Source organism: Sprattus sprattus (genome assembly GCF_963457725.1).
Source record: "Sprattus sprattus genome assembly, chromosome: 2".
NCBI lineage: Eukaryota > Metazoa > Chordata > Actinopteri > Clupeiformes > Clupeidae > Sprattus > Sprattus sprattus.
The window spans coordinates 50,958,163-50,984,399 of NC_137921.1; the positions used below are offsets into that span (position 1 = coordinate 50,958,163).

The following is a 26,237-nucleotide window of genomic DNA, read 5'->3' on the forward strand; positions in this document are numbered from 1 at the left end:
TTGGCCAGCACCCCGTCAACAGGTAACCTAAATATAGGTTACTGAATGAAGAACGTATTAATAATTAGTTATTCTGGTGAACTAGCCTACTGATCAGCAATAAGATATGATGCTCAGCTCACCACAAATGTTCTGGTCCGGAGTTTAGGAAACGTTGGATAGGCCTGCTATTCTCAGGATTGATATAGCCTATCAATGGCGATGAAAACAGTTGGCAAGACCTATAGATAAAAGCTATAAGAACAATTACATTATTGTTTTTTCACCTGGATCTAGCCTAGGTCTTTTTTATCTTTGTGTAGAAAACTATCGCTATGCGCCTTGTGGGCTATCGTAGCTGCAAATACCTTTGCGTCTGTATATATTTGAATATTCGATTCGTTGCTCTGGGGAAACGATATCTTCCGAATTTTGCCACAATCCCCAGGTTCTATTTTGATTCTATTAAAGATATGACACATTATCAGTAATGAAATTCCTTGCGCTCAAGTGTCTGCTCAACTTAAAAAAAAAATTAAGTGCTAGAATTTAAAGGCAGGAAAGAAAGTAAGAAAGACAGGATGAAGAAGACTCTATGTCAAAACAGACATCAGGCCATACAATGATCATCAATTTACACGTAATTCGGAGTCAGTGTAGCAAACCTATAGGGGTCGCTATACAAAAATATGGCATATTTGGAGTGTTGTCATGCCTCTTGGTAGTATTTACTTACTCTTAAATCTATGATGAGCAACATGGCGGACGAAGTTGATGTTGTCGATATCGAAGGAGATGAAAACGACGGAACTTTCAGGTAAATATTGTTGTTTCAAGTTTCTTTGATGCCATATGACAAGGGAGAACGTTTTATAATGGCGTGGCCTAGTCGGCGTTGTTAATGAGCGAATGAGAGGCTACGGAAGACCCAATGTTCACAGTTGTTTAGTGATAGTCCGATCGCAAGACGTTAGCTAGCTAGCTTGTCGTAACAACAAGGAAATATTGCGCGATTAATGCTCGTTGAACAACTCTAGAGACGTTTTGACACTGTGTGGTAAATTGGGAAGCATTAACAACTCAACTGTCGCATTGAGATCCTCTTATATTTATGGAATATAGTTTGACACATCACTAGAAATACATGTCCCATGTGCTCTTTCTGATGGTCGACACCTCCACAGGCACTTGAAAAACTTTAAAATACCGTAATGCAGAGTAGGCTATGTCAAGCTCTGCGTTTTGTTTAGATACCTGCCTGGCTTTGAGCTGTGTGGTCTTAAGATATGTTATTGGTTCTGGCTCTATCGCAGTGACTTTGCAGGAGATGGTGGAGGAGGTGGTGGTATCCTTCAAGATCAATATTTGCAATCGGCGTGGAAGAACAACAGCAGTGTTTTGGTAACGCACAGCACAGTTCATATATAGCTTAAACATATTTTTGTACTGGTAATACTGTCGACCGCAGATTACATAACTTTGCATATAAAGGGAGCCGCTTTTGTTATCTTGCTAAAATGTTCCAATCTGATGAATTAATACTACTACTTATTGTTTCAGCCTTGGGCATTAGACAGCTCGATCAGTGCTGAGAACAGGGAGGTCATTGAGAATATGCTTCTCGAGGAACAGTATCCTTTCAATGAACCTGCTGAAAAATCCCTGAATATTAAATTGAACCTTTAGAAGTGGGGTTTGCTCTGATAAAGAATATTTTTGATGTTGACCTTGACTGGGTCCAGGTATTATCTCACTGGTAAAGCAGGACCAAAGACTGTGTGGACCAATGAGAAGCCTAAAGCTAAAAAGTAAGTCTAATTTTCTCAATTACTGAACCTGCAGCTCACGTGGCCTTCAAAAAGAGGCCTTTTTTAAACACGAAATAAACGCTCTGCACAATGGATGGAAACATCTTTTTTTTTGCTCTCTGCTCACTAGGTCCCCTGTGAAAGCATCTGCACCACCAGCCCGCTGGGCTCAGGAGGAGAAGGATCTCTTTGAGAAAGGACTGGTACGACCATCATACCAACTGTGCAGAACTGCGCAAACTTAAATAGGATGTTAGTAGATAGTAGATAAGGATAAGACTATTCTTCTCACAATAAATAGTACTAAATTGAGAATTTGTAAAGGTCCTTTCCATTGCTGCAAGCCATATCTGAGACCCCATCTTAAAATTCACCATACATTGACTTTTGACTCTGTTGAGGAAGTTGTTATATAGTTTTTCATTTTTGGTGTTTTGACCGTAGGCCCAGTATGGCCGTAGATGGACAAAAATTGCCAAGCTTATTGGCAGCCGCACTGTACTGCAGGTGAAGAGCTATGCCAGGCAGTATTTTCGGAACAAGGTAAGGATGCCCCCTGCTGGTTCTTTATTTTACTTACATCTACCGATAATCCACTCTGTCAGCCAAACCAATGAGCAATCCTGACTGTTGTTTCTGACCTTTGACCCCAGGCTAAATCTGAGCCTCCTCCTGCATCCTCCAACAAGCCCCCAGATCTCCAGCCCGCTACTTCACAGAAACTAGTGAAGAACCACATCACTGCACTGGCCAACGCAGTGCGGATCGAGACGCTGTCTGATGATGAGGATGTGGACATCACAGACGACCTCAGCGATGAAGGCTCGCAGACTGACCAACCATCAGAGATGGGTGGAGGTCAGGAGGGAGTAGAGGAGCAGGATAGCCAGGGAGAGGCCAGCCAGGAAGAGGCCAGCCACGGTCCCCAGTGTTCCCCAACACCACCCAGCCCCAAAGCCTCACCATCCAGCCTAGCAGAGGCAAGCGTCAATGATGGGACCTTGGAAGGGGACAGTGGTCCAAGCAGTGCTGTCCAGTTTGATCCAAGTGGCTCTGAAGAGGAAGGTAACACTGACCTTGAATCAGCAAGCCTTGGGAGGACACTTCAAGCAGAAGAGGAGAAACATTATGACACAGGTAACGTGTATTTTCTTTCTCCTTCATTAGTGGAAGAAAAATGTTTTCAACTCATTAAGCAGCTTTGATTATGCCTGATTGTAAATATGAATGCAGCGTTCTCCGTAGATAAGGGTTGATGTGAGTTTGGGGTAATGTGGTGATGGGTACAGATAAACCGGAGAGTCCAGATGAGGAGGACCAGGAGGAGGAAGAGGAGGATGAGATCAGGGCTCCTGAACAGGAAGTGACCTTAGACAAAAATGAAGTCACTGAGGAAGAGAAGCAGGCTATCCCAGAGTTCTTTGAGGGACGACCGGCGAAGACCCCAGAGAGATACCTTAAAATACGGAACCACATCCTGGAGCAATGGTGAGATTTAACATGTTTGGATGATATTATATTACATTTGGGGGTTCTCTGAATGTAGGCAGTGATTAATGTCTATGTGTGTTCCCAGTGTCTTTGTCTGTTGATATTTCCTTAAATACCTCACTGATGGTAGGAAAGGTCTGCAGTCTTTTTGCATCCTTAAATGTGCTGTTACTCTCTTCCTTCTCCTACTCCCCCCTCCCCTCACCCCTATGATTGTGTCATGACATGACTGTATTTTTACACCAGGGAGAAATGTAAACCCAAATATCTGAACAAGACATCAGTGAGGCCTGGTCTAAAGAACTGTGGAGATGTGAACTGCATTGGCAGAGTGCACACTTACTTGGAGCTCATCGGTGCTGTCAACTTCAACTGTGGTAAATATCCCTGATTCTCTCTCTCTCTGGTCTCTGCCTTTCCCTCTCTCGGCCTTGGCTGTCTTTAGGTTAGTTTACCCCACTTTACTTTCCTTCGCAGCCTCTCTGTCTTCAAGTTCATCTCTGTCATCATATCACCCTCTGAACTATCTCATTCCCTTACCACTACCACATCCATCTACCCTTTCTTCTCTCACTCTCTTAATCTGTGTCTACCACTCCCTCATCAGTCTCGTACTAATCTCGTCTTCCAGACCAGGCCATCTACAACAGACCCCGGCCGGCAGACCGCTCACGGCTGAAGGAAGGCAAGGACACCTTGGAGGCCTATCAGCTTGCCCATCGACTGCAGTCCATGGTAAAGAGAGCGCTTTAAATTCCCTGTGCCCTCTTTGTGAATACCTGATACTTGTTATACATTTGTAAGTTTCTTCCTCTCGGTTATAACTGTGTAATGTGTAATTGTCATTAACTGGCATTCATTTAAATGTAGTCATGTATTGCTGACACTGCTTTCTGTGCCGTAGCGCACGAGGAAGCGCAGAGTTCGGGACGTTTGGGGAAACTGGTGTGACGCCAAAGACCTTGAAGGGCAGACTTACGAGGTAATGGAGAGAGACGCTCACACAGCATCAGTGTAGGCAAATCAGACTTGATGAGGAAGCGTGGCAGTGTGATTTGCTTTATTTATTTATTTAGTGTGTGTGTGTGTGTGTGTGTGTGTGTGTGTGTGTGTGTGTGTGTGTGTGTGTGTGTGTGTGTGTGTGTGTGTGTGTGTGTGTGTGTGTGTGTGTGTGTGTGTGTGTGTGTGTGTGTGTGTGTGTGTGTGTGTGTGTGTGTGTGTGTGTTTTGATTTACATCAGCATCTGAGTGCTGAAGAGCTGGCCCTGAGAAGAGAAGAGTTGAAGAAGCACCCCAGACCCTTTAAACAGGCCAGACTAAAGGGGTGAGTTCCTGTAGCTGAACTGCCTTACTCATCATGAGCCTCACTCCAGAGCATTTCATCATCACCTCCACATTTGGGTTGCTGTTTTGGACCGCTAGATCCAGATGTTGACCTTATTTTTGGTAGACCTGTATTTGTTCATTAGGCTCAGGTTATTTCTTCATTATGATGGACTGGATGGCGCTTCTAACCATCACTCCACTCATCATTTCCTTTCAGAGCTATTGATCCCTTCCAGCTTATCCCATGTAAACCGTTCGGTGAAGACAAACAGGTTGGTTTGGTTTCTTTTGTCTTCCATGATGCAGAACTCCCAAGATAAAGTTTATGGCTTGTTTTAGTGTAATAATAATATTTTAAAGTTCCAGTCGTTTATGAGTCAGTAATGAGTCAGTACGTAGTTCACATACACATAGTGTAGAAGCACACATATGTTGTCTGTTGGTAAGATTCATCAGTTATGATTTAATTTAATTTAATTTAAAAAATGTCATCTATTACAGGAACCTTTCCAGGTGATCGTCAGTGCTGAAGCATTGGTTGTCATGGATATGGTAAGCGTACACATTGTATAGCAAATGAGTGCATCATCTCCACTATATTCTTAAGAGGCATCTCTAACTGATCTGTCTTTGTTTTTGCCTCTTTACCCAGCATGCTCATGTGTCCATGGCCGAGGTGATTGGTCTGCTTGGCGGGGAATACCTTGAGGAGGACAAAGTGTTGAAGGTGAGCAGTGTGCAAAGCAGACTTTTCGGACACTAGCCATAGGCCGTAGGCTGAACTGTGCCTGCTGTTTGGGTTGACGGTACTGTTAGTGTATTTTGCGTTTTCCGTTGCGTTGAATCAAATGGCTTCATTCAAAGTCTGTTGATGTACAGCACAGTCGACGTAGACAGATAGGTAGAAGTCCGTTGTACCTGTGAGCGTGCTTTATTAAAACAACAAACTGTGACTTGCTTGACGCGGCCCCCCTGTGCGCTCCAGATCGGCGCAGCATGGCCCTGTAACAGCCTGAGCACAGGCATGCAGTGTGAGATGGACCCTGTCTCCCAGACCCAGGCCTCCGAGCTGCTGGCAGCCAAAGGGCTCAGCGTGGTGGGCTGGTACCACTCCCACCCGGCCTTCGACCCCAACCCCTCAGTGCGGGATATTGACACGCAGGCCAAATACCAGGTAAGAACACATTGTCGTATTTTAGCTTTTGGAATGAGGTATTTCCTTAGTATAGCCCTCCCTGTTTACTTACACTACACAAATAAATAAGGACCATGTGTTTGAAAATCATTTAGCTTATCAAATATAGACTTGCTTCACAAAATACTTGAGAGCAAGATTAAATATGAGTGGAGAAGTATAATTTTAACATCATTTTAAGCTATTTATTTTAACAGATCAAAGTCGAGAGATCGGATTCCACATGATTATTCACCACCTTCTGCTCCCTCTATGGATTTTTGTCCTCCTCTGTCTGACTTTCTGAATGATACTCTTGGTTTCTGCCCTCTGCCTCATGTCTACTCACTCTCTCACCCAGTCAGGGAGATAGTAGGCTCTTGTTCACCTGTTCAGTGAGCGATATCCAGGGTACGAGGGCGCTCTCACTCATTTCAAATCTGCTCTCCGCTCTTTCAGAGCTACTTCTCCCGAGGTGGAGCCCCGTTCATTGGGATGATTGTGAGCCCCTACAACCCAAGCAACCCCTCCCCCGTGTCCCAGACCACCTGTCTGGTAGTGAGCGAAGAGGAGGGACCATCAGGCACTCAGAGTATGTATGCATCATTCATCTCATCCGCAATGCTGAAAGACACGTTTACTGCAAAGAAATTGCCTTGTTTCCTCTCCGTGAAGCGAGTACACGCAAACAAAAGAATTTGCAGGTAGGGATGCACGTTGGTTAGTCTGCTTGTGTTGAAATGCCAGTCCCAGAGCCTAGGAGAGTCACGAAGACAAACTAAAGTTCTCAGCAAATGTTTATTTTTCTCACACAGTGCTGGTGTGGGCTATAGCCATATAAAGCTTTTTGGCTGTTCCAGCGTAGCTTACGTTACCATTGAGTGTTAAAGCTTGCATTGACCACATGAGACATTGTTGTATTCGCACCAAGAAGTGCATCATAGTTCTACCGGAAGTATTAACCTCTAAATATGTCTCACAATTTACAACCGACAAAATACACAACTCCATTTAGTGCTGCTTGCATGGGTAGCTTGATTGTTTTCTCCTTTGTATGTCACTTTGGATAAAAGCGTCTGCTAAATGACTTATGTAAATGTCTTATTGCAACACTGTTATGTGTGTTGATATCATTGCTGCATGCCCCCCTGTGTGTTGCAGAGCTGCCCTACAGGTTTGAGCTGCAGCACTGCTCTGAGGGACTGGACTGGGAGGAGGTGATGAGGAGAGCCGAGTGGGTCGTGCAGAAGTACAGGCAAACCCACGGGTCAGTCAGTAATATACTGCAGAGGGAGGGATGTGGGTCATAACATGACAGTCACAGTCGTCGTACTTATACACGTGTGTGTCTGTGAGATGGACATTTTGTTTAGTTTGGATGTTGCATAAATGTTTTATTTTCATTTCCAAAAATGTGTGTATGCAATTGTTTTTACAGGACTTTTCCATTTTGAATACAGGAAGTTTTGTAGGACATGATACATGGAAAATGCATGTTACTCAATAAATGCTATGGCATGGCCGCATGGTACTCGTATAATAACTGCTTATTTCTGGTTTGCAGGGCTGTACCTTTAGAGAGGATCTTCCGCAGAGACTCTCAGCTTACTTGCTTAGAAAAGGTAAGCGACTCAGAATTTCAGACATCATATTTAACACTGTGAATTACTTGATGACCAGTGAATGAATAGCAATGTTGTTGTTTTTTTGTCGGTATCCAAAAGTCATCCCCCTCAACAATACGTCATGTGGTTTGCCTCATGTTCATTCTTTAAATTGCTTATTTGCCCCTCCCTCAGATGCTTGCGTCAATGAAGACCTATCTAGAACTCTTACCAGAGGTTGAAGTCAACACGTTCTTAGTCCAGATAGAGACTCTCTTCGTTACTCAGTTCACCAGTGGAACTGATGGTAACGACGGAGGAGATGATGGCAGCTCTGCTGTCTTCCTGGATGAACCAGTCATACTGGATCACGGCTATACCCTCTCCTCCCCTGGGCAAGTTAACGACGATGAGATGTCCTATACCCAGGAAGTGTATACGGAGGAAGAATCAAGCCCAAAACCTACTGACTTTGATAGCCAATGCAATACAGGGACGTCTTGACCATCATGTGCAGGGCAGCAGGCTCTGTCAGAAAAACACTATGTTGAAGCCTGTCACTGTCTTCCATTACCATAGGACCAGCCTCCAGATCCCATTTTCATGCAGCAGCTAAGTTCAGTATGTAACTGTTATTAAATCAGAGGTTTTTGTATCCTTCAAAACAACAATGTTGATGAAACAAAATTACTCTTATAACAGTAGAGTTCAAAAAACAAAGATGTGTAATAAACATTAGAAATGTTTAACTTGGTAGCAGATCAAATACGTATGCAATGTATGTTGTTTTTCAAGTGATATCAACCTTACAAATAAATGTGGTGTATAACAAATATGATAGATCTTATAGCTATACTTAAATAATGTAATCTATACACTGTATGAAATAAAACTGGAAAAGCCCATCATATTTTTGATGTTTGAACTTCAATAGCACTTGTGATGGCGTGTTAAGAACAGTCGTTAACATTTTTTTCATGAAAATGTCAGTGAAGAGGGCGATACATAGAGGGAGCTTTAGAATGTCCGGAACAAATGTTGCCGATCTGGATTGCAGGGGAATGTTATTGTGGAGGCACCAACATCCATACTTGAGCAGCTTGGACAGTTTGCCGAACAAGTTTTGATAAGGTCACAATGGAAATGACCGTGCACGTTTTATAATCGTAGTAAGGAGTATTTATCGACTGAAAGATGTCGAGAACGGGTTACCTCTGCTGCTCTAATGTGATACCGGACACCTAGCTAGCTTCGTAGCGTACGTGTTGAAAGACGTTGCATGTGATTGCGTCTGTGTCTGTCCTGACATGCCTTGCTATGCTGAACGGAGCTCTAGTGGGCACAGCATGACACGTGAACTGTCTATAGCCTTACCCAGGATAACGCTTAAATGAACACCTCTTTTTATCGATATGTTTTGTTAAAACGACGGGTGCACAAAGCTGTGCAATACTAGCATGTGCCTTCAATCGGTTTTTCAGCAAGGTAAATTGATCAGATAGATTTTTGTCCTCAGACCATACGTCTTATGTTGGGTGTTTGCCAAAAGTCTTACTTTGTCGGTACCGTCCCCTAACATTTTAGTCGTCTGGAGAACTAGAATGGAGTTGATGTGCGTGCGTCTCAATTTTTTGCGTTCAATTCCAACGAACAGACAAAGTTTTAGTCTGAATATAAGGTTGCTTAGATGGTATGGCGTCGGTAGAAGTCATCAACAGGATTGCAGAACATCTTGTTTACAGAATGTTTACACATCTCGAAGCATCCGGGGGTTTGAGAGGATAAACGAAACCGGTCAACCTTCAAGAGCGCTGTTCTTGTCTCGTCCCAACACGTGTCAGAATATAAGGACAAACCTCAAAACCGTGGGCAGCCATCAGTTAAAAGGGAATGTCAACATCCTCTCAGCTGTCACTTTACATAAACAGCATTTCCATACCTCTGGGCGTCTGCAAGCTTTACCTGCTCCGCTTCTGTGGCTTATCTTAAAGCCAATTCAAAAGCTCCTGGCTATTATACTAGGCAGGTAAGACTATGAGTGAAGGGTTATATTGCCCCTGTTTGTATGTTATAGACATTAGTGGTATTTCCAATTTACCAACACTCACTCTGACAACAACAGATATAAACAAAATATTTAACTCATGAAGGTCTCACTGTTTCGCAGTGTATGTAGATCTGCCAAGGGCAATCCTTTGGAAAGATAGCTGTAGACATGCTTTATATTATAAGGTATTTCTTTTAAAAGTTATTAAAGTCAGCTGCTGTTTGGTGTCAAAAAAGTGAGAACAAAATGAGAACCACCTCTCCAAACCAAGGCACTCCATTGTCCAAGTCTTTATCCATGCAGACTATTGACTAAGTTTTAACCTGAGGAGTGCCTTAGTTTGGAGAGTTTTTGTCTCTCTTTGCCTTCACAGAAGGGTTATCCTTTATTGTGAAGAACCATGAATGGTGTTTCTTTAGAATCTAGTTCAAGCTTGATCAAGTTCCACACAGGTCAAACTGTCTCGCTACTCGTTCAGGAGCATCAGGAAGTGGTGGATAGCACTTCCTCCCAACAAGCAACTGCTTCTGCGTGAGGCTGCGTGGCGACGGAGGTGGCACCTGGCAGGTGGAGCGTCTGGGCTGTTGGTTGTCATGGCGGTCTTCCTGCTTACCCACCTGGATGAGTCGCCTGTGACTGGTCGCACCAGACTGCTTGTGTTCAGCAGGGAGAACTTCTTGGAGCTGGCCGACATAACCGCAGAGGGGGTGAGAATGTCTAAGATATAGGGGGAGAGCTAGGTGTACTGTACATATCTATGAAAGATCTCATTGTTAGGTCTGTCACTGATGTAGATCTTTTAATTTCGTCATGAACTAAGAAATCACTAAATGAGTTAATAATGTTACTGTATATCAATGTATTCCATAGCGTTAGACTGTGGAGTCATTACAGTCCAAAATCGAACAAGTGTGAAAATGGTCTTTAACTCACTTGTACCTTTTATCTCTTTCCCCCACCCTGCCTGCTTCACTACCTTCCTCCCCCTCAGTACATGGAGGAGTTTAAGGACTCCTTTATTTCCCCAAAAGACCCAAGGCAGCAGGTGGTGGAGCAGGTGGTACAGCACCTGGCCCAGAGGAACCAGGACATAGCTGAGATCTCCACTGTGCCCTGGAGCGTCCATGTGGTGGACAGTCCCATCATCAATGCCTTTGTGCTACCGGTAGGACCTACAGGCTTGTCAATTCAGATCTTTACCTTGTCTTCCTGGTAAGAGAATGCTATAAGCCATGTGTAAGAAGTATGCTGACATTTGTGTGCGTTTATATATCATATGTTTCGTTCCTGGTTGAAATTGAGGCAACAGACAGAGTTGAGAGGAAATTGTTGTCAAATTCAGAAGTTAAGAATAGTTCAGTAAACATGAAATTACATGTCTCAACAATTCTTAGACACTACTGTCCTGTGATATGTGTAAAACAGAATGGGAAGGTGTTCATCTTCACGGGAATGCTGGAGGCTGTAGCAGACGTTCATCAGCTGACCTTTATTCTGGGACATGAGATGGCCCACGCCCTCATTGGACACTCTGTGAGTATAGCTACATACTGAACAATTCAAGCATGTTATGTCATGTAGACCTATATTATATTTAATCTGGTCTTTCAAAGCTAACTGATGAAAATGTTAGAAACCACTGGCCCAGGACATAATGCGCCCAAACCTAATTGAATCCACTTCAGCGATCTTTAATATTATGTCCAGCATTTTTTAATTTCAGCCTTTATTAGGGCTCTGAGGAGAGATGCTGAAATTGAAACTGAGCTACCTCTCTCTATTGGGAGTGGATTAGAGACATGTTTTACTGTGAATTGATAGTGACACGTCACATAAAACATAATAGGTTTCAGTTACAGTATGGTCATATACTCATATGCACGTCATTGCATAGTATTTGGGCCAGCTGGTTGTTCTAATTGTGTTGAAACCAGTCTTGGACTACACGGAGTCTTGGAGTCTGGTGTTGTGCCAGCGTTTGCTGGATGACTTTCAAGGGGAGTCGGGCATGTCTCTTGACAATTCAAAAATTTGGCTTGATGATTTATTGCATAGTGAGAACCCTGTCATTTTGAATCTTTAAAGAATGTGTATATTAAATGAAAATGTAACCTATTAACAGTCATTATATTTATATGGCTTAATGTTTTGGACTTTGAGTTTCATTTTTATAACATTAAAAAGAAATTCCCAATATATCTCAATATATCAAAATTGGTAAGAGAGTCAGTGCTCACCCTGGCTGATTGCTTGTGACTGCTGGATGTGTGGAGAGACCAGGGTTCCTTGGGAGACATTCACATTGTCTTTGTTATTCTCCTTGCCTTAATGATTCTCCTTTTGGCCTTCAAGGGATGTGCTAGAGTTTATCCTGCACAGACGGAAAAGTATTGAAATGTCTACACGTTACATTTAAAATGCCTCACAGAGTGGTCACAAGAGAGCACATTTCTGTGTCCTCCATCACCGCAATAAAAGAGAAATGGCTTGAATGTTCTTCTAGTAGACCAGAAAAAAATGACCGTTAGTCATTTCCCACAATTCTGTTGGTGGCTTGTTTGTAAGTCACCTTAGCGACGAGGCAGGGGTATCTGCTTTAGGGGTGCTATAAGGTCTCTGTCTCCAAGGCCGTCTTGTCTGTTCTGTTCTTATGTGGAGTCTTGAAACGTGGTGGGAACTGGTAATCCTCTGCTGAACTGAGATGTCAAATAATTTCTGAAGGACGGCCACCCCGTCTTCCTGGCATGGGCTATTCATGCGAGTGAAAGCACGTCTCCTAAGCGGCCCTTTAAACCGTTTCATCTCTGTTGATGTCTGGCGTCAGCTTTCATGTCAGAGTCTGGTTTGAATTAAAATAAAGATGACACCAGCATTCAGGCAGGGGTGGAGGAAAGGGGGGGGGGGGGGGGGGGGGGTGCTGCTGGTGAATTTTAAGGAGGGTGTCATTAATTGCAGACTCATTGCATCAGTCAGCTCCGATCCACGGGGTGCCATCGGGTGTCAACCCAGGGGCCCCACCGTTGTCATCGTTGGGGGATCGCTGATGTTGGGTTTGGGCTGAGGCAGCAGCTCCCATCCGCTCCAGGACTGCTCGTGTCGTTTTTCGTTTCATCCTGTGCACCTGATGGCAGGTGTGCTCATCTTCCCCTCCCCCCCCTCCACCCCCTGCTGTTCCCCTTCTTCTGGGAGGGTAGTACGCTGCTCTGGTTGCTGTCAATAGAAATAAGGACTTCAGTCAGGCTGCATGGAGACAGAAGTAGCAAAGTGATTCCCCTTGACATTAAGTTTAGGTATTTCCAGGAGCTTTCCTGTGACCAACCCAGGCTAAAGGCAGTAGATTTGTGCAAATCATTTTGGACCATTTAGTGGACCGATCATTCCAGTACAGTTCAGTAAGTGTCAGTATCCAGAGTGAGGCCTTCACATGGACAACATGCCAGCTTTTCAAGTGTCATAGTGCACTGTGGTGGTATCAATGCTATGTGCAGTGAATACATAACGTATAAAATAACTAACTCTCACACACACACACACACACACACTCTTATAGAGGACTGGTCTATATGTTAGATACGCTCCTGTCATATTCAGAGCTATTGATGTATGAGTACGTAGATGTCATTAGGAGCCAACACTTCAGACATCAAGAGACTTGTATAGAAATTGACTGCACAGACATTAATGTCAGATAGTGTCAAAGTGCTGCGTGGCTTTGACTGAGGCATGCGAAATGAAGGACGTTGTAGGTTTAGAGTTTCATGAGGGGGCTGCCACACTCATCTGTAGTTTAATCAAGCCTGACAGAATATCAGAATTCAGAACCCAGTGTATGAGATTTTAACAATTGGGTGACTATATTAGATTTGAACTGATTGGGCTGTGTGGCACTAGGGAGCAGTCTGTATCTGCCTTGTGTGTGTGTGTGTGTGCTGCAGTGTGTGTGTGTGTGTGTGTGTGTGTGTGTGTGTGTGTGTGTGTGTGTGTGTGTCAGTGTAGGGATCAGTCTGTATCTGCCTTGTGTGTGTGTGTGTGTGTGTGTGTAGGGAGCAGTCTGTATCTGCCTTGTGTGTGTGTGTGTGTGTGTGTGTGTCAGTGTAGGGAGCAGTCTGTATCTGCCTTGTGTGTGTGTGTGTAGGGAGCAGTCTGGATCTGCCGTGTGTGTGTGTGTGTGTGTGTGTGTGTGTGTGTGTGTGTGTGTGTGTGTGTCAGTGTAGGGAGCAGTCTGTATCTGCCTTGTGTGTGTGTGTGTAGGGAGCAGTCTGGATCTGCCGTGTGTGTGTGTGTGTGTGTGTGTGTGTGTGTGTGTGTGTCAGTGTAGGGAACAGTCTGTGTCTGCATTGTGTGTGTGTGTGTCAGTGTAGGGAGCAGTCTGTATCTGCCTTGTTTGTGTGTGTGTGTGTGTGTGTGTGTGTGTCAGTGTAGGGAGCAGTCTGTATCTGCCTTGTGTGTGTGTGTGTGTGTGTGTCAGTGTAGGGAACAGTCTGTATCTGCATTGTGTGTGTGTGTCAGTGTAGGGAACAGTTTGTATCTGCCGTGTGTGTGTGTGTGTGTGTGTGTGTGTGTGTGTGTCAGTGTAGGGAGCAGTGTGTATTCGCCTTGTGTGTGTGTGTGTGTCAGTGTAGGGAGCAGTCTGTATCTGCCTTGTGTGTGTGTGTGTGTGTGTGTGTGTGTGTGTGTGTGTGTGTATGTGTGTGTGTCAGTGTAGGGAGCAGTCTGTATCTGCCTTGCGTGTGTGTGTGTGTGTGTGTGTGTGTGTGTGTGTGTAAGTGTAGGGAGCAGTCTAAAACACAGCTGCTTTAATGCAGCTGGGGTTTCGTATTTGATGTGAACTGAGGTACATTTAACGCCGGAACACTTGCATTTCAGTGTGATTGAGCACTTTGGTTTTGTGCATGGCTTTCCCAGATGCTGGATTTTGTAACTGACCTGTTGTGATGTTCAGGGGAGCATACATGACCACGGGTAATTAGGAGCAACAGTGGTCTCTAATGATTTATGTAATATTTTCATTTTGATGAAGCACTTTTCAAAGACGAGCCTTTGGGATTTAAAAACTCGTATTCCTTAAGGCGTACGTAGAGAAGCAAGTCTGAGGTTAGTAGGACAGACGAGATTGCATCTGGCCAAAGCAATACTCTTTTAAGATATCTTACCTCACACCCATCCCCCCCCCCTTACCTTTTTCTCTCTCTGGATCTCCTTCTTTTTTTCTTCCGTGTCCCTTACTCCCCCTCCCCCTCTCAAATTCAAAGAAGCTTTACCAATATGACCATAACACTGTACACAAACCATGTGAAAAACAGGGTCATTAACACAACATGTATTTGTATTATATGCACATATTCTCTCTCTTGCTCTCTCTCTCTCCCTGTCTCTCTTCACTGTATTGCATTGCTAAAGCACGTGAAAAACAGGGCAATTTATACAACATGTATTTGTATTATATGCAAGCTTGAGGAGTAACGGAATACATGGAAGGGGTTTATGTAATTAGGATACAAAAAAAGGGTAACTGTATTCTGGTAAAGTGAAGCTTGCCTAGGGCGCCAAATATGCTAGCGCCGGCCCTGCTTCCCTTTGACAGTTCAGAACGTTGAAAGACACTTGATTCATTAAAAATACTGTGGATGTTCTGAATCTGTGCTGATTTTATTGTGTATTATCTATGCTTTGTAAACTGTGGTGTTGTGCACTTTCAATGTACGTCTGTACTCTGTAGGCTGAATTGTCATAATGACAAGCAGATTTGTCTTTAAAAAACACCCAGTTGAGGGCAGGTTTAATTCTAAAAACTTGGTTTCGTAATTTTCTTTTTTAAGGTTACATAGTGTTGTTGACTTACAGAATACGCTTAAGTGAAAGCCATCTTATGATGATGCAAGGGCAGACACGAAGTGAGGGGAGTGAAGGGTTTAAGGAGAGAGGTGACAGGTGTGCGTGATTAGAGTTCAGCGCTGGCGTGACACATATGCACACATCAAACCACAACCACACGGCCCTCATGCCCATTTCCCTTCAGGGCAACAAACTGAATTAGTTCACATTTCCGCCCAGCAGGCCCGCGCTATATTGCAAAGGGGATTGGGCAAAAAGTGTAAAACTATGCAAGGTATTTGTTTGTATAAACTGTTGACACTGAGAGAGTGTTCAACTATGGGGTAAGAAAAGTTTATTTTTTATTTTCAATGTTTCATACTTTCTTCTGTGTTGTCGCAAATTATGTGTTATTCACTAGTAAAATATCATGGTGAAATGCTGCATTTGGGCCCAAAAAGGATATCCTGACATTCCAATCAATACAGTGGCACATAAAGAGCTTTACATTTTTAGTATTGAGTTCAGTTTGTTGTCTGACATAGCTATGACAATATAGTACATTTTGATATTTGTAGCACACCAAGTTCATTTCCTCGGTAATAAGTAGGACGCCCACACCAGATGTTATTTATATAGCATTACCACTGCACAAATGCAGAAAGTATGTTATCTGAAAAAGCTGGTGTATGCCCTTATAGGAGGGATTGTGGATAGCACAACAACTTCATGAAATGCATGTGACCATTGAGTTGCACAGTTTCTCACGCTAGCAGTACATGTCTTTGTCTTTAAGGTTGGACCAATGTTTTTCAGCATTTATATCCATCACAGACATAAAAATGGAGAAAACCACCGATATACAGTGGATAAGGCTATTGATGTCTCTTTTCTGTTATCTTCATGTGCACATATGGCATTGTGGTAGTCCAAAAGTAACGGAAAGTAATCAAGTTACATAACTTTAATATTGTGATACTTGGATAAGGTTACCGGTACTAAATACAAATTTTAATTACTGAAAGAAAATCAGTAATTGTATCGGCATACATTTTTTTAAGTAATTCTCCCAACCCTGATTATATGTATCCATTCCTCTCTCTCTATCTCTCTCTCTATCTCTCTATCTCTCTCTCTCTCTCTCTCTCTCTCTCTCTCTCTCTCTCTTTCTCTCTCTCTTTCTCTCCCAGGCGGAGCAGGCTAGTATGTCCCATGTGGTGGACTTCCTCTCGCTGATCCTCCTGACGGCCATCTGGGCCGTGTGTCCGCGGGACAGCCTGGCCGCGCTGGGCCACTGGATCCAGGGCAAACTGGTGCAGGTGAGCCTGACTCAGAGTCTCAGGGCCTAGCCCTGGGAAATGGCACCACGCCACATGAATATCCGTGAGTGCTGAACGGTCTGCTTTCACTGGGGATGTTGCCTTTTAGAGGAGTGACCCAGAGTGCTCGGTATCGCATGCTCCTTAATAGATGACCATCTCTCATGTCCACTTTCGTTTTCCTGAAATGACCTGGCAGCTAATAGTGGAGGGTTATAATAAAAAAAAAGAGGATGACCATGCACTTTTTCTAATTACAAGAGTGTTATGGGTCTGTGAGGGTCCGCCTTTAAACCAGCCGCTCCTATTGTGTGAGGTTAATCTGGAGTGGGGAGCAGAAATGGGATGTTGTGACCCTTCAACCCTCTAATGTGATCCCTGCAAATGGCTCCACTTCCTGGAATGCTGTCTAAGCATGTGTAGATAGTCATTATCAGCCTTGTTCCTTTTTTAATGGAAGAGGCTTAAAGACTGCTCACATAACCTCAGCCCTGTTTGCGCTTCTAGAACTTTCTCCACCTGCATTCAGAAAGGAATTGTGGGAGGTCTGGCCATGGGTTGTGTTTATCCAGTTGTGGGTTGTGTTTAGCGTTCAGTGCAAAGCAGCCGTGGAGTGCTTCAGACAGTACGGCAGAGTTTTATTAATGTTTTTTTGTGTTAAACCTGCAGCAACCAACACTTTCTAATATTGATCTGTTATTGAGTATTTCACTCAGTAGAATTGAGTTATTGAGCCTCCTCTTGCAAAACTCTCCGATTTCTCCACAGCAGGGACCGTTTTGACAGTAACGTTACGAATAAGAAATCCCTCACTGTTAAAAAAAGCAAACAAAAAAAAACATTCTTATAAGGCTGTTCAAGCCAGAAGTTATTCCTTTCACAAGAGTCGAATTAGGAGCGTAGGCAATATCTCAGTGAAGAGAGGTTTTTAAATGAATGGTTAAATGCCTTGGCAACACAACAGTTTTTTCATGTTCCCAGGAAGTGAGTTTTTGAAACGGGACTCCATTAAAAAGTCTATTCCATTGTTTATCCTACTGCTCTTCTCTTGGCTCTTGTCTTCCTCAGTGATGTCTTAAGTCCTTGTCGTCCTGACGCCCAAATATGTGTGTGTGTGTGTGTGTGTGTGTGTGTGTGTGTGTGTGTGTGTGTGTGTGTGTGTGTGTGTGTGTGTGTGTGTGTGTGTGTGTGTGTGTGTGTGTGTGTGTGTGTGTGTGTGCATGCGCTCGCATGTCTTCTGCCTCTTTGTTCCAGTTCATGTTTGATCGGCCCTACAGCAGAAAGCTGGAGGCGGAGGCGGACCAGGTCGGACTGCAGCTGGCTGCCAAGGTAACACTGCTGCCGCCACCGTTGCCGCGGTGATGTCTCAAGTAACTGTTTCCGGCGCCTTCAAAGCCGCCCCAGCACTCTCTTCATCTCTCAGGGCCGATTTCAACTGGCAGCGCTCCCTTTTAGTGATGACTCACTCTAACATTGTTAGTCCATGCTATTGTTTGGGAAAAGCACAACAGTGGTACGGTCCTCTATGTGATCACTCCGTGCATGACTGGCGTGAATGCCTTTGGCTGGCGGGCGGGGGGTGGGGGGGCTTTGGGGGTTGGACAGGAGTGAGATTGGGAACCCCTGTGTAAGATCAAAACAAGCTTTGTTTATATGTTTATTTGTTTATTTGCATTTCATACACAAAAGCGGGTCATGGAGCTTTGCCTTAGACATACACACACTGCTCAAATGCCTCATTCTTCCAGTGTTCCGTGTTCCATTTACTTCGATGATCATTTTTCCAGAAGTGCCACTAGGTGGCAATGTTGACAAGCACTTCCAGACATCCTGCCCGGCGTTCCTCCTCTGCTTGGTGTGAGGTGATGCAAAGACAGGGGGGCGTAGCTGGTCAGTGTTTTCAAACGTGTCTGGTGGAGAGAGAGATGGCCATTTTCAGTCACTCTCATAGCTGTGTGTGTGTGTGTGTGTGTGTGTGTGTGTGTGTCTGTGTGTGTGTGTGTGTGTGTGTGTGTGTGTGTGTGTGTGTGTGTGTGTGTGTGTGTGTGTAAGACTGAGAGAGAGAGAGAGAGAGAGCACTCCTGCACATGCTTGGAAAGGCCCACATTACATGTGGAGCGTAGTGAAGGACACAGAGCCGGTTACCTAGACAACGGTTCCGGAGACCTGCAGCACTCATAAGTGGCACAGTGGAATGTGACCCGGTTTGGAGAAAGCCCAGTTTAAGCTCAATTTAATTGGAGAATTTTGGCCTAATATTTGGTGCTGCAGCAAGCCTCTCCTGTGTGAGATGTGTGCTGCCTGGGGGTGTTCAGTAGATTATGCTCCTGGATAGCAGTCATACCTGTGACAAAAGGAAGTATTTACCAGAACTGTGTAACTCTGTTCAGCCTAATGTCTGTTTACACACAAAGAGACCCACAAATAGCCCCAGGAGACCATGGGAAATATGACAGCATAAATGCCTTATCCATATCAGGATGTCCGCTCAGGTGAATATATTCCTATTGGGGATGACATCAGTATCGGCTTGGGAAATGATGAGTTAATTATTAGCATCGGCAGATTTGTCTTTGGGAAACAACACAAAAACCTGTTCAAGCAGGATGAGAATTACATTTTTATTTGAAAATGTTATTTTAAAAATAAATGTGGCATATTTGACATCTTACCCAGGTTGAAATGATTTCCTACATTTTCATGGGTGAATGTCCACTTTATTAAAGCATACATGGATGGTAGAATCAAAGGAAATGTTTTATATCTGTTTCCGCAACGAGTAGTCCATCACAACAAGAGAAATGGGTTCATTGTGGTGCAGGAGAGATTTGGTGTTCTCTTCTATTGAAACAAAAACAGTATATATCAGTGTCTGCATTTCAGATACTTCCAAAAATCCGTTATCATGCATCCCAAATTACTCTCCCATTGGCTATTTTCTTTCAATATGCCTATCTGTCTATTCTTCCCCCCTCTGCCTCCCTCTCTGTCTGCACATCTCTCTCCCTCAATGTTTCCCTTCACTCCTCTTTTATGCTCCCAATTATTCCATCCCTTCATATTTCTGTCTCTCTCTCTCTCTCTCCCTCTCTCCCGTAGGCGTGTGCGGACGTGCGGGCCGGGCCCGTGTTCTGGCAGCAGATGGAGATCTCGGATCAGCTGCGGGGCGAGCCCACCGTGCCCGAGTGGCTCTCCACCCACCCGTCCCACCGGAACCGGGTCAACCAGCTGGACCGCCTCATCCCTCAGGTACACACACACACACACACACACACACACACACACACACACACCTCCTCCCTCCTCCTCCTCCTTATTCCCCATAGGCCTGCTGCAGTCCATTAACCCCACACCCCCTGGAACAGCAACCAAGTCAAATCTTTAGCTGAACAACCAGCCACCTGAACCCCCTTGCGCACACACACACACACAAACACACAAACACACACACTCACACACTCACACACGCACACACGCACTCACACACGCACACGCACACACACACACACACACACACACACACACACACACACACACACACACACACACCCAAACGCTCATTCTTGAGTCAGGAGAGGATGCTTGTCTAGATGTTAGTAGCTCGACTCAGTGAGGTAGTTGAGCTATCCATTGGATTCTGTTTCGACTGAGGGGGAAAGTGAAGAGTGGTAGGGAGAGGATGAGAGACGGCAGCGTTTTAAAGAGCAGCTGTTAGATTAGCAATGCAGAGGAAGGCTTAGCTTAACGAGACGCCAGGAGACTGCCAGGTTTTACTGCTAATGGAGACCTGTGGCTGTGAGGGTAGTATGGTGTGTGCTCACACACACACACACTTACACACAGAAAAGTGCACATAATACTAATAATACTAACATACAAACAAATACACACACACACACACACACACACACACACACACACACATACACACATTCCTTGCAGGTAAATTGTCAGAGTACAAAGAGGCACCTCTGGAGTCAGTAACACATCTAAGGAGATGCTGGAGGCTTTAAGGTAGGGATGGTCTTCAGGGAGGGAGAGGATGAAGCCACAGACTGCTCTTCCAGTCGTTCGGCTCTGAAAGACCAGCGGTGGAAACACCACTCGTTATAAACAGCAGCATCTCCTCAATAATTTGGCGTCGGCCGGCACTGATGATGGATTAAGCCATTAAGCGTGCACCGCACTTGACGCCGGAGAGAGACGTGAGGGTGTTCAGAGGGGTGAGTGTGAACACGTTGGCCCCCATTGGCTTCGGTATGCCTGAGACACCCCTTCCCCACCACCTCCAACACCCCTCTCTACGGAGCGTGCTCAGTAGCCTCCAGCACAGGCTACCAGACCAGACCATACCAGACTGCCTAATGGTGTTTTTATCGGCAGACTGCACTAAGCGCTCCTCAAATGTGATATTTTTTTTCCTGCTTAACGTGCTCATCGGTGTGATTGCATCATCCAGACTGTACGCACAGACTCTTGTTGAAGCAGACATTTCCTCAGATGGAATCATCTCCCGGCTAGCGCTAATTAGGCTAAACGTTTGCTCTTTCAGCTTCTCAGATCTGTCTGTACTGTTAAAAAAGTTTCTCCGTTTTTGGTGCTTGGGTGATTGATCTCCATGGCTCAATATTCTTTTATTTTGTTCCCTCCTCCTCTCCTTCCCTCCCTCCCCCCCCCTCCACCTCCTTCTCTTGCCTCGTTTTGGCTCTCTGCGTAAAGCTTTTACTGTGATTGCACGTACGAGCCCACAGGCTCCCTCTGCTTTTACGCTCTTTTCTTATGGTGTACTTTCTTCAGATGCCTTCAGCGTATTGCCTTTGCCTTTTACTGCAGCATACAATATTTATTTAAAGGTAGCTTTTTGTCTCACAACAAACAAATCACTAAAACCTTAGCTAACATCAAGACTGAAGGGCAGGAGAACATGGCCACCCTCCAAAATAGCTGTCATCTCTCTCTCTCTTTCTTTCTTTCTTTCTTTCTCTCTCTCTCTCTCTCTCTCTCTCTCTCTGTCTGTCTGTGTGTGTAGGTTTGTCACACACAGGGGCTCACTTAACCTTGAGCATGAACTTTAAGCTGCAGAGGGGGATCCTGCGTCCTTACTGGCAGTTAGGTGCATCAAACGCAGAGGGAACAGATGGTGAAGGAACTAATTGTTCATCAACTGTGTGACTGAGCCTGGTGTGTGTGTGGGCATGTGCTCATGTGTTTATGTATGTGCTTGTTGTCAGTTGTCAGCATACACCCTTAGGACAACTTTTCTGATTCCACTGTGAGACACTTTGACTGTCTAATTTCTGAAAGCCTCTTTAACCCAGGGCATGCCTCTGTTTAGTCGTGCCAATTAACAACATGGCTACTGCTCAGCCATCACACACGCACACACACACACACACACACACACACACACACACACCTCCTGGTAAAAATCCAGCAATACAAAATCAGACAGGAAGATACTTTCCCCCCTGTCTCCCAGAGGGGGCTTCTTTGACCTTGACTCAAACCATCCTTGTCGGCTTCTGCACGCAGGAATGCAAGGTTTCAGGCCTTTGCATCAGCTGGACGGATCTCTCCGGAAACCTCGCACGTATCAATGTGCAAATGGAGTTAAAGTGTGGAAAGACCAAGGAAAGGGCCCGGCTTGAGAGTGGCTGTAGTGAGTGGAGGCCTGCGGTGTGCTGAAGTGGAGTTGATGTGTGTGAGCTGGCAGGGAGAGAGGGAGGAGGGAGGAGTGGCTGCCGCTAAAGCCAGAAAAGTTATAATCAGAGTTTAAAAAGAAAAAAGTGTGTTTGTTTCTCTGTATGGAGAATGGTGGTTATGATGCATATAGAAAATGTGTGTGTGTCTGTGTGTTTGTGTGTGTGTGTGTGTGTGTGTGTGTGCCAGTCTATCTCCGCATTTGTGTATATATACATGTATGTCTGTGTGTATAAGTTTGTGTGTCACAATGTGTGTGTGTGATTCTGTCTCTGCGTGGATGTGTGTTTCAGTGTGGCCGTGTTTAAGTGGAATAGCTGAAGGCTCCTCCTGCTCTGCATCCCTCAGGGTGGTTGTTTTAATAATAGTTGAATGAGAGTAGCTTTAAGTAGAGATGCATTTGTGCAGGAAAATGCTAAGTGTGATGGCTCAGTAGCAGTCCGCTAACTGTAACCGCACATATTAGCCAGGGGAATTGAAGCCTTGTGTTGAAAAACTATGAAAGAACACACATATATGGATGAATAGAGATATCTCTATTGTTATTACTACATTACCATGCTGATACAGTCACTCAACATCACTTCAGCACTTCCTCTGCGGGGGCCAGGGCTCCACACGTAAACTTCATGCCCAGGTGCTAGTATCTGTTGACAACATGTCATGTAAGGTGTAGGAGAGAGTGGTTTACTTACTCCACAGCACTGTACCCACTGTCTTCTGTTACCACTCCCCCTTAAACCTCACCCGGGCACCCATCTTGAGTAGAGAAGCATGGTCCTGCACTGGACTCGAACTCTCAACCTTGGGAATGGGAGGTGGGCATGTTAGCAAGAAGGCTATCTGTTTTAGGTACATAAAAATGCTACCATATAAACGTGAGCTTCAGACTATGTTTAAAGGAGATAACTACACAACAAAACCCTGTACATAACCCTGAACCACTGACAATCACATGTGTGCATACAGAAGCAGAAACGGCACCAGAAAACAGGTGGAATAAAGAAGAAAAGGAAGCTTAAGAACGTAAGGAGTAATTGCTCAATCACACAGCTTGGCAGTGCACACTAATGGGTCACATGGGTCAGAATGCTTCTTCTTTTATAGAATTGATTCAGGACTGAACATGAATCTGTTGCTTTCATATGCATTTACAGATTTACAGTCATCTTAAGATCACTCTGGGACTAAGTTGGCGGGAGATGCATACACAATGTTGGAACCGTCTTCTCCTTCCCAGTCTGAGAGCCTGTGGGAGTTGCTACTTCAGTATACAGTGCCTACAATGCACGGTACTCTGTTGTGAGATCAGAGAGAAGTCTTCTGTTAAAGCAGCAATAAGTAGTTCTGTTCCAAAACTAGCTAGCTAACTACCTAAAAGGTATGCAAACACCACCAACAGCCCAGTTGGCACTGATAGAAAGCTTCCAACACACTAACTGATGTATTTTGGCTGTATAGCTGACAATGTCATGCTGTGTAAGCTTTTTTTCATTTTTTCCAGCCCGGAACACAGAACTGCATAGTGTATATCCTGGATGGCTAGTGGGAAAGCCACAGGTGTTTATCTGTCCTTCACATGACCATATGCTATCAAAATGAATTTGAGAATGGTACCAAAACTAGTTGCCTATAAAACCATACCTTGAAAAAGTGTTGAATTGTTGCATAGTGCTGCGTCAAACTGCCATTTGTTCCCCTGGCCAGACTTTGGATATCCGGGTGTCCATTTGGTCATTTTCAGAGTGCATTCCAGCATACTGTAGGGGGCGTTTCAAGGACTTCCATGCAGTATAGCTGGGAAAAGCATGATGCTGGTAATACCAAGGACTGGGTTCATCCTCCAGGCAGCACACAGGCTGATAAAGCGTTTGCCTTTACCTGAGCAGAATACCATTTGCCTTCTGCACACGTGCAAGCCTGCCTTTGGCTACACATTAGACAAGCTGATAAGATGCGCTTCAAGGCTGGCGTGCTATAATGTTATAATTGAAGGGTGAAAGCAACTTTAATGTACATTATGTATTACCATGGCGCACAATTTACAAGGAGCAACAGCACTTTCAACCTGGGCAAATGTAATGGGAAATTTTGCCATGGGAAAGAAATACATTGTGCAGTATGCCATTTTAAGGAGAGTGGGAGATCAAATGTGTCATAATGTGCCTGTGCAAAATTACATGGCTTGCTTTGGATGAAAGCTTTCACTTCTCAAATTGATGTGAATATACTTTTTGGGTAATTGATCACATATAAATGTGTCTGCTTCAGGTCAGAGGTGAAAGGTTATCTGTGTGCTCCCCTCTCCCCCACAGGCTCTGGAGCTGAGGTCCAGTTGTGACTGCCCGGCGCTACCCGCCACTGACCCACGAGCCGTCTTCTCCAAGAGTGTACGCCTACTGCTCGACAGTGTGAAGGAGAGAGAGAGTGCCGATGAGGCCAAAGTGAAGGATGGGAAAGCATCTGGAGCTGATGCCAGTGGCCTAGGTGGTGGTGTCTTCCTGCCTCTTCCTCAGGCCCCCTTCTCCACGGCTCCGAGGCCTCCTGCCCAGCTGGGTGGAGTGCTGACCCCTACCCCTCAGGCCCTCGCAAGCAAGTGAGGCTCAGGAGAGGCGGGGCGCTTTGACTTGACCGTACGATCTATAGTAACACCCACCAATGGTCCTCAGTACAAGTGTATCTATCTTAACCATCCTGCTTCCCCCTTCTGTCACTCCAGTGACCTATCAAATACGCCTTTCACTTGATGGGAGATTGTGTTTAGGTGCATTTAGAGTGTGTCATTGTATCCTCAAGTTAGCCTAGAGCTAAAGTAGAGCTCTGGATTCTGCATGTATTCTGCAAGAAGACTTTTAAACTGGGTCTGGCCTTCAGCCTCATATGCATAAGCAGGTTTGCTCACTGGGACTGGAGCCTCTAAGACAGCAATATACTAGCATAATGTGTGATGTGGCAGTCTTTCATGTCAGTGCTAGTGTGCCGGTACTGATGTAGCCAGCTGTTATTGTGTGTCTGTGTGTGTATGTCTGTGTGGCGTTTGTGTCAGATGGATGAGGCATAAGTGTAAGCCTATTTCATTAGAGTGTAAAATGATTCAGGATGCGCTTGTAACGTCGGCTGCATTTCGCACCGCAATATTATCACGTTAATAATGAAACCACTCTAAATGTGGATGCGATTAGCTGTAATCGTCTGATTAGCATAATGGCCCCATACAGGGAGTAGCATTATGATGTGCATTATTCATCAAAGGGCCCTGGCGCTCACTTTAATGTGCGCTATAGGTTCCGGTGCGCTAACGCAAGCAAGTGCCGCTCTCTCCGAACCCAGCTCGGCTCGCTTCAGCCTCGAGGAAGCGATGAACTTGAGCACTAAAGTTTGGCATTTCGAGGCTTTTTTTTTTACAGACGCTACGGTAGTCTGGAGTTGAGTAAAGAGATGAGTGCGAGGAGAAGAGTATCTAGGTCAGGGTTTGCTTACTCCTTCTCACACTATGGGTTTTGTGAATGTAAACTTTTACACTTTTGATTTTGAAAGGGACGCACAATTATTTTTACTACTGATTTTAATTCTTTTAAGGGGACTTAACCTGAAAACGCTTCATCATATTTTCATTAATGGTTAAAGTTTGTTTTACTATGAATAAGAAAATGTATAGTAAACTGTAAAGTATTTTCTATGAACCAAATAGCAATATTTTACTGTCTTTCAAAAGTGTAATGTAATCGAACATCAGGGACATAAATAAATATTTTACCTTAAGAAACCTCTGAGCAGTGTGTGTGTTTGTAAGAAACATGGTAGCTTCAATGCAGCGTGTGTGTGTGTGTGTGTGTGTGTGTGTGTGTGTGTGTGTGTGTGTGTGTGTGTGTGTGTGTGTGTGTGTGTGCGTGTGCGTGTGCGTGTGTGTGTGTGAGAAACTGTATTTCGCCTGGTAATGTGCAGTGGGGCTGCTGCTGCTGTTTGTGTGTGGAGT

At 44.6% G+C, this 26,237-nt stretch overlaps 2 protein-coding genes across 5 annotated transcripts; both read left to right on the top strand.

Moving 5' to 3' along the window:
• Window positions 1-725: 725 nt before the first annotated feature.
• Window positions 726-8,245, top strand: mysm1 (Myb-like, SWIRM and MPN domains 1; the record flags this gene model as incomplete). Its single annotated transcript, XM_080833036.1, has 20 exons — window positions 726-796; window positions 1,293-1,380; window positions 1,540-1,610; window positions 1,722-1,787; window positions 1,918-1,990; window positions 2,232-2,330; window positions 2,441-2,924; window positions 3,077-3,275; window positions 3,525-3,655; window positions 3,910-4,013; window positions 4,183-4,260; window positions 4,519-4,601; window positions 4,821-4,875; window positions 5,105-5,155; window positions 5,256-5,330; window positions 5,589-5,777; window positions 6,237-6,369; window positions 6,939-7,044; window positions 7,342-7,399; window positions 7,577-8,245. 20 exons carry the CDS (start codon window positions 726-728, stop codon window positions 7,883-7,885), a joined length of 2,523 nt encoding a protein of 840 aa, XP_080689162.1. The 3' UTR covers window positions 7,886-8,245.
• Window positions 8,246-8,484: 239 nt separating this feature from the next.
• Window positions 8,485-25,994, top strand: oma1 (OMA1 zinc metallopeptidase). Of its 4 annotated transcripts, XM_080831824.1 has the most exons (9): window positions 8,485-9,407; window positions 9,907-10,135; window positions 10,420-10,593; window positions 10,854-10,961; window positions 16,433-16,561; window positions 17,816-17,890; window positions 19,661-19,810; window positions 23,231-23,287; window positions 23,419-24,711. In XM_080831824.1, the coding sequence occupies exons 1-9, from the start codon at window positions 8,983-8,985 to the stop codon at window positions 23,629-23,631; spliced, it is 1,560 nt and encodes a 519-aa protein (XP_080687950.1). In that variant the 5' UTR covers window positions 8,485-8,982; the 3' UTR covers window positions 23,632-24,711. The 4 variants fall into 4 exon arrangements, with proteins under 4 accessions (XP_080687950.1, XP_080687949.1, XP_080687952.1 ...); XM_080831823.1 differs by lacking the exon at window positions 23,231-23,287 and having other exon boundaries at window positions 24,577-25,994; XM_080831826.1 differs by having other exon boundaries at window positions 23,231-23,480.
• The last annotated feature ends 243 nt before the right edge of the window (window positions 25,995-26,237 follow it).

Excerpts from the sequence above, each read along its gene's own strand:
- oma1 (XM_080831823.1), top strand. The coding sequence starts at position 8,983 with ATGGAGTTGATGTGCGTGCGTCTCAATTTTTTGCGTTCAATTCCAACG. Across the intron at positions 10,136-10,419 it reads CCGACATAACCGCAGAGGGG|TACATGGAGGAGTTTAAGGA; the intron begins GTGAGAATGTCT and ends CCTCCCCCTCAG. Across the intron at positions 17,891-19,660 it reads GACTGCAGCTGGCTGCCAAG|GCGTGTGCGGACGTGCGGGC; the intron begins GTAACACTGCTG and ends TCTCTCCCGTAG.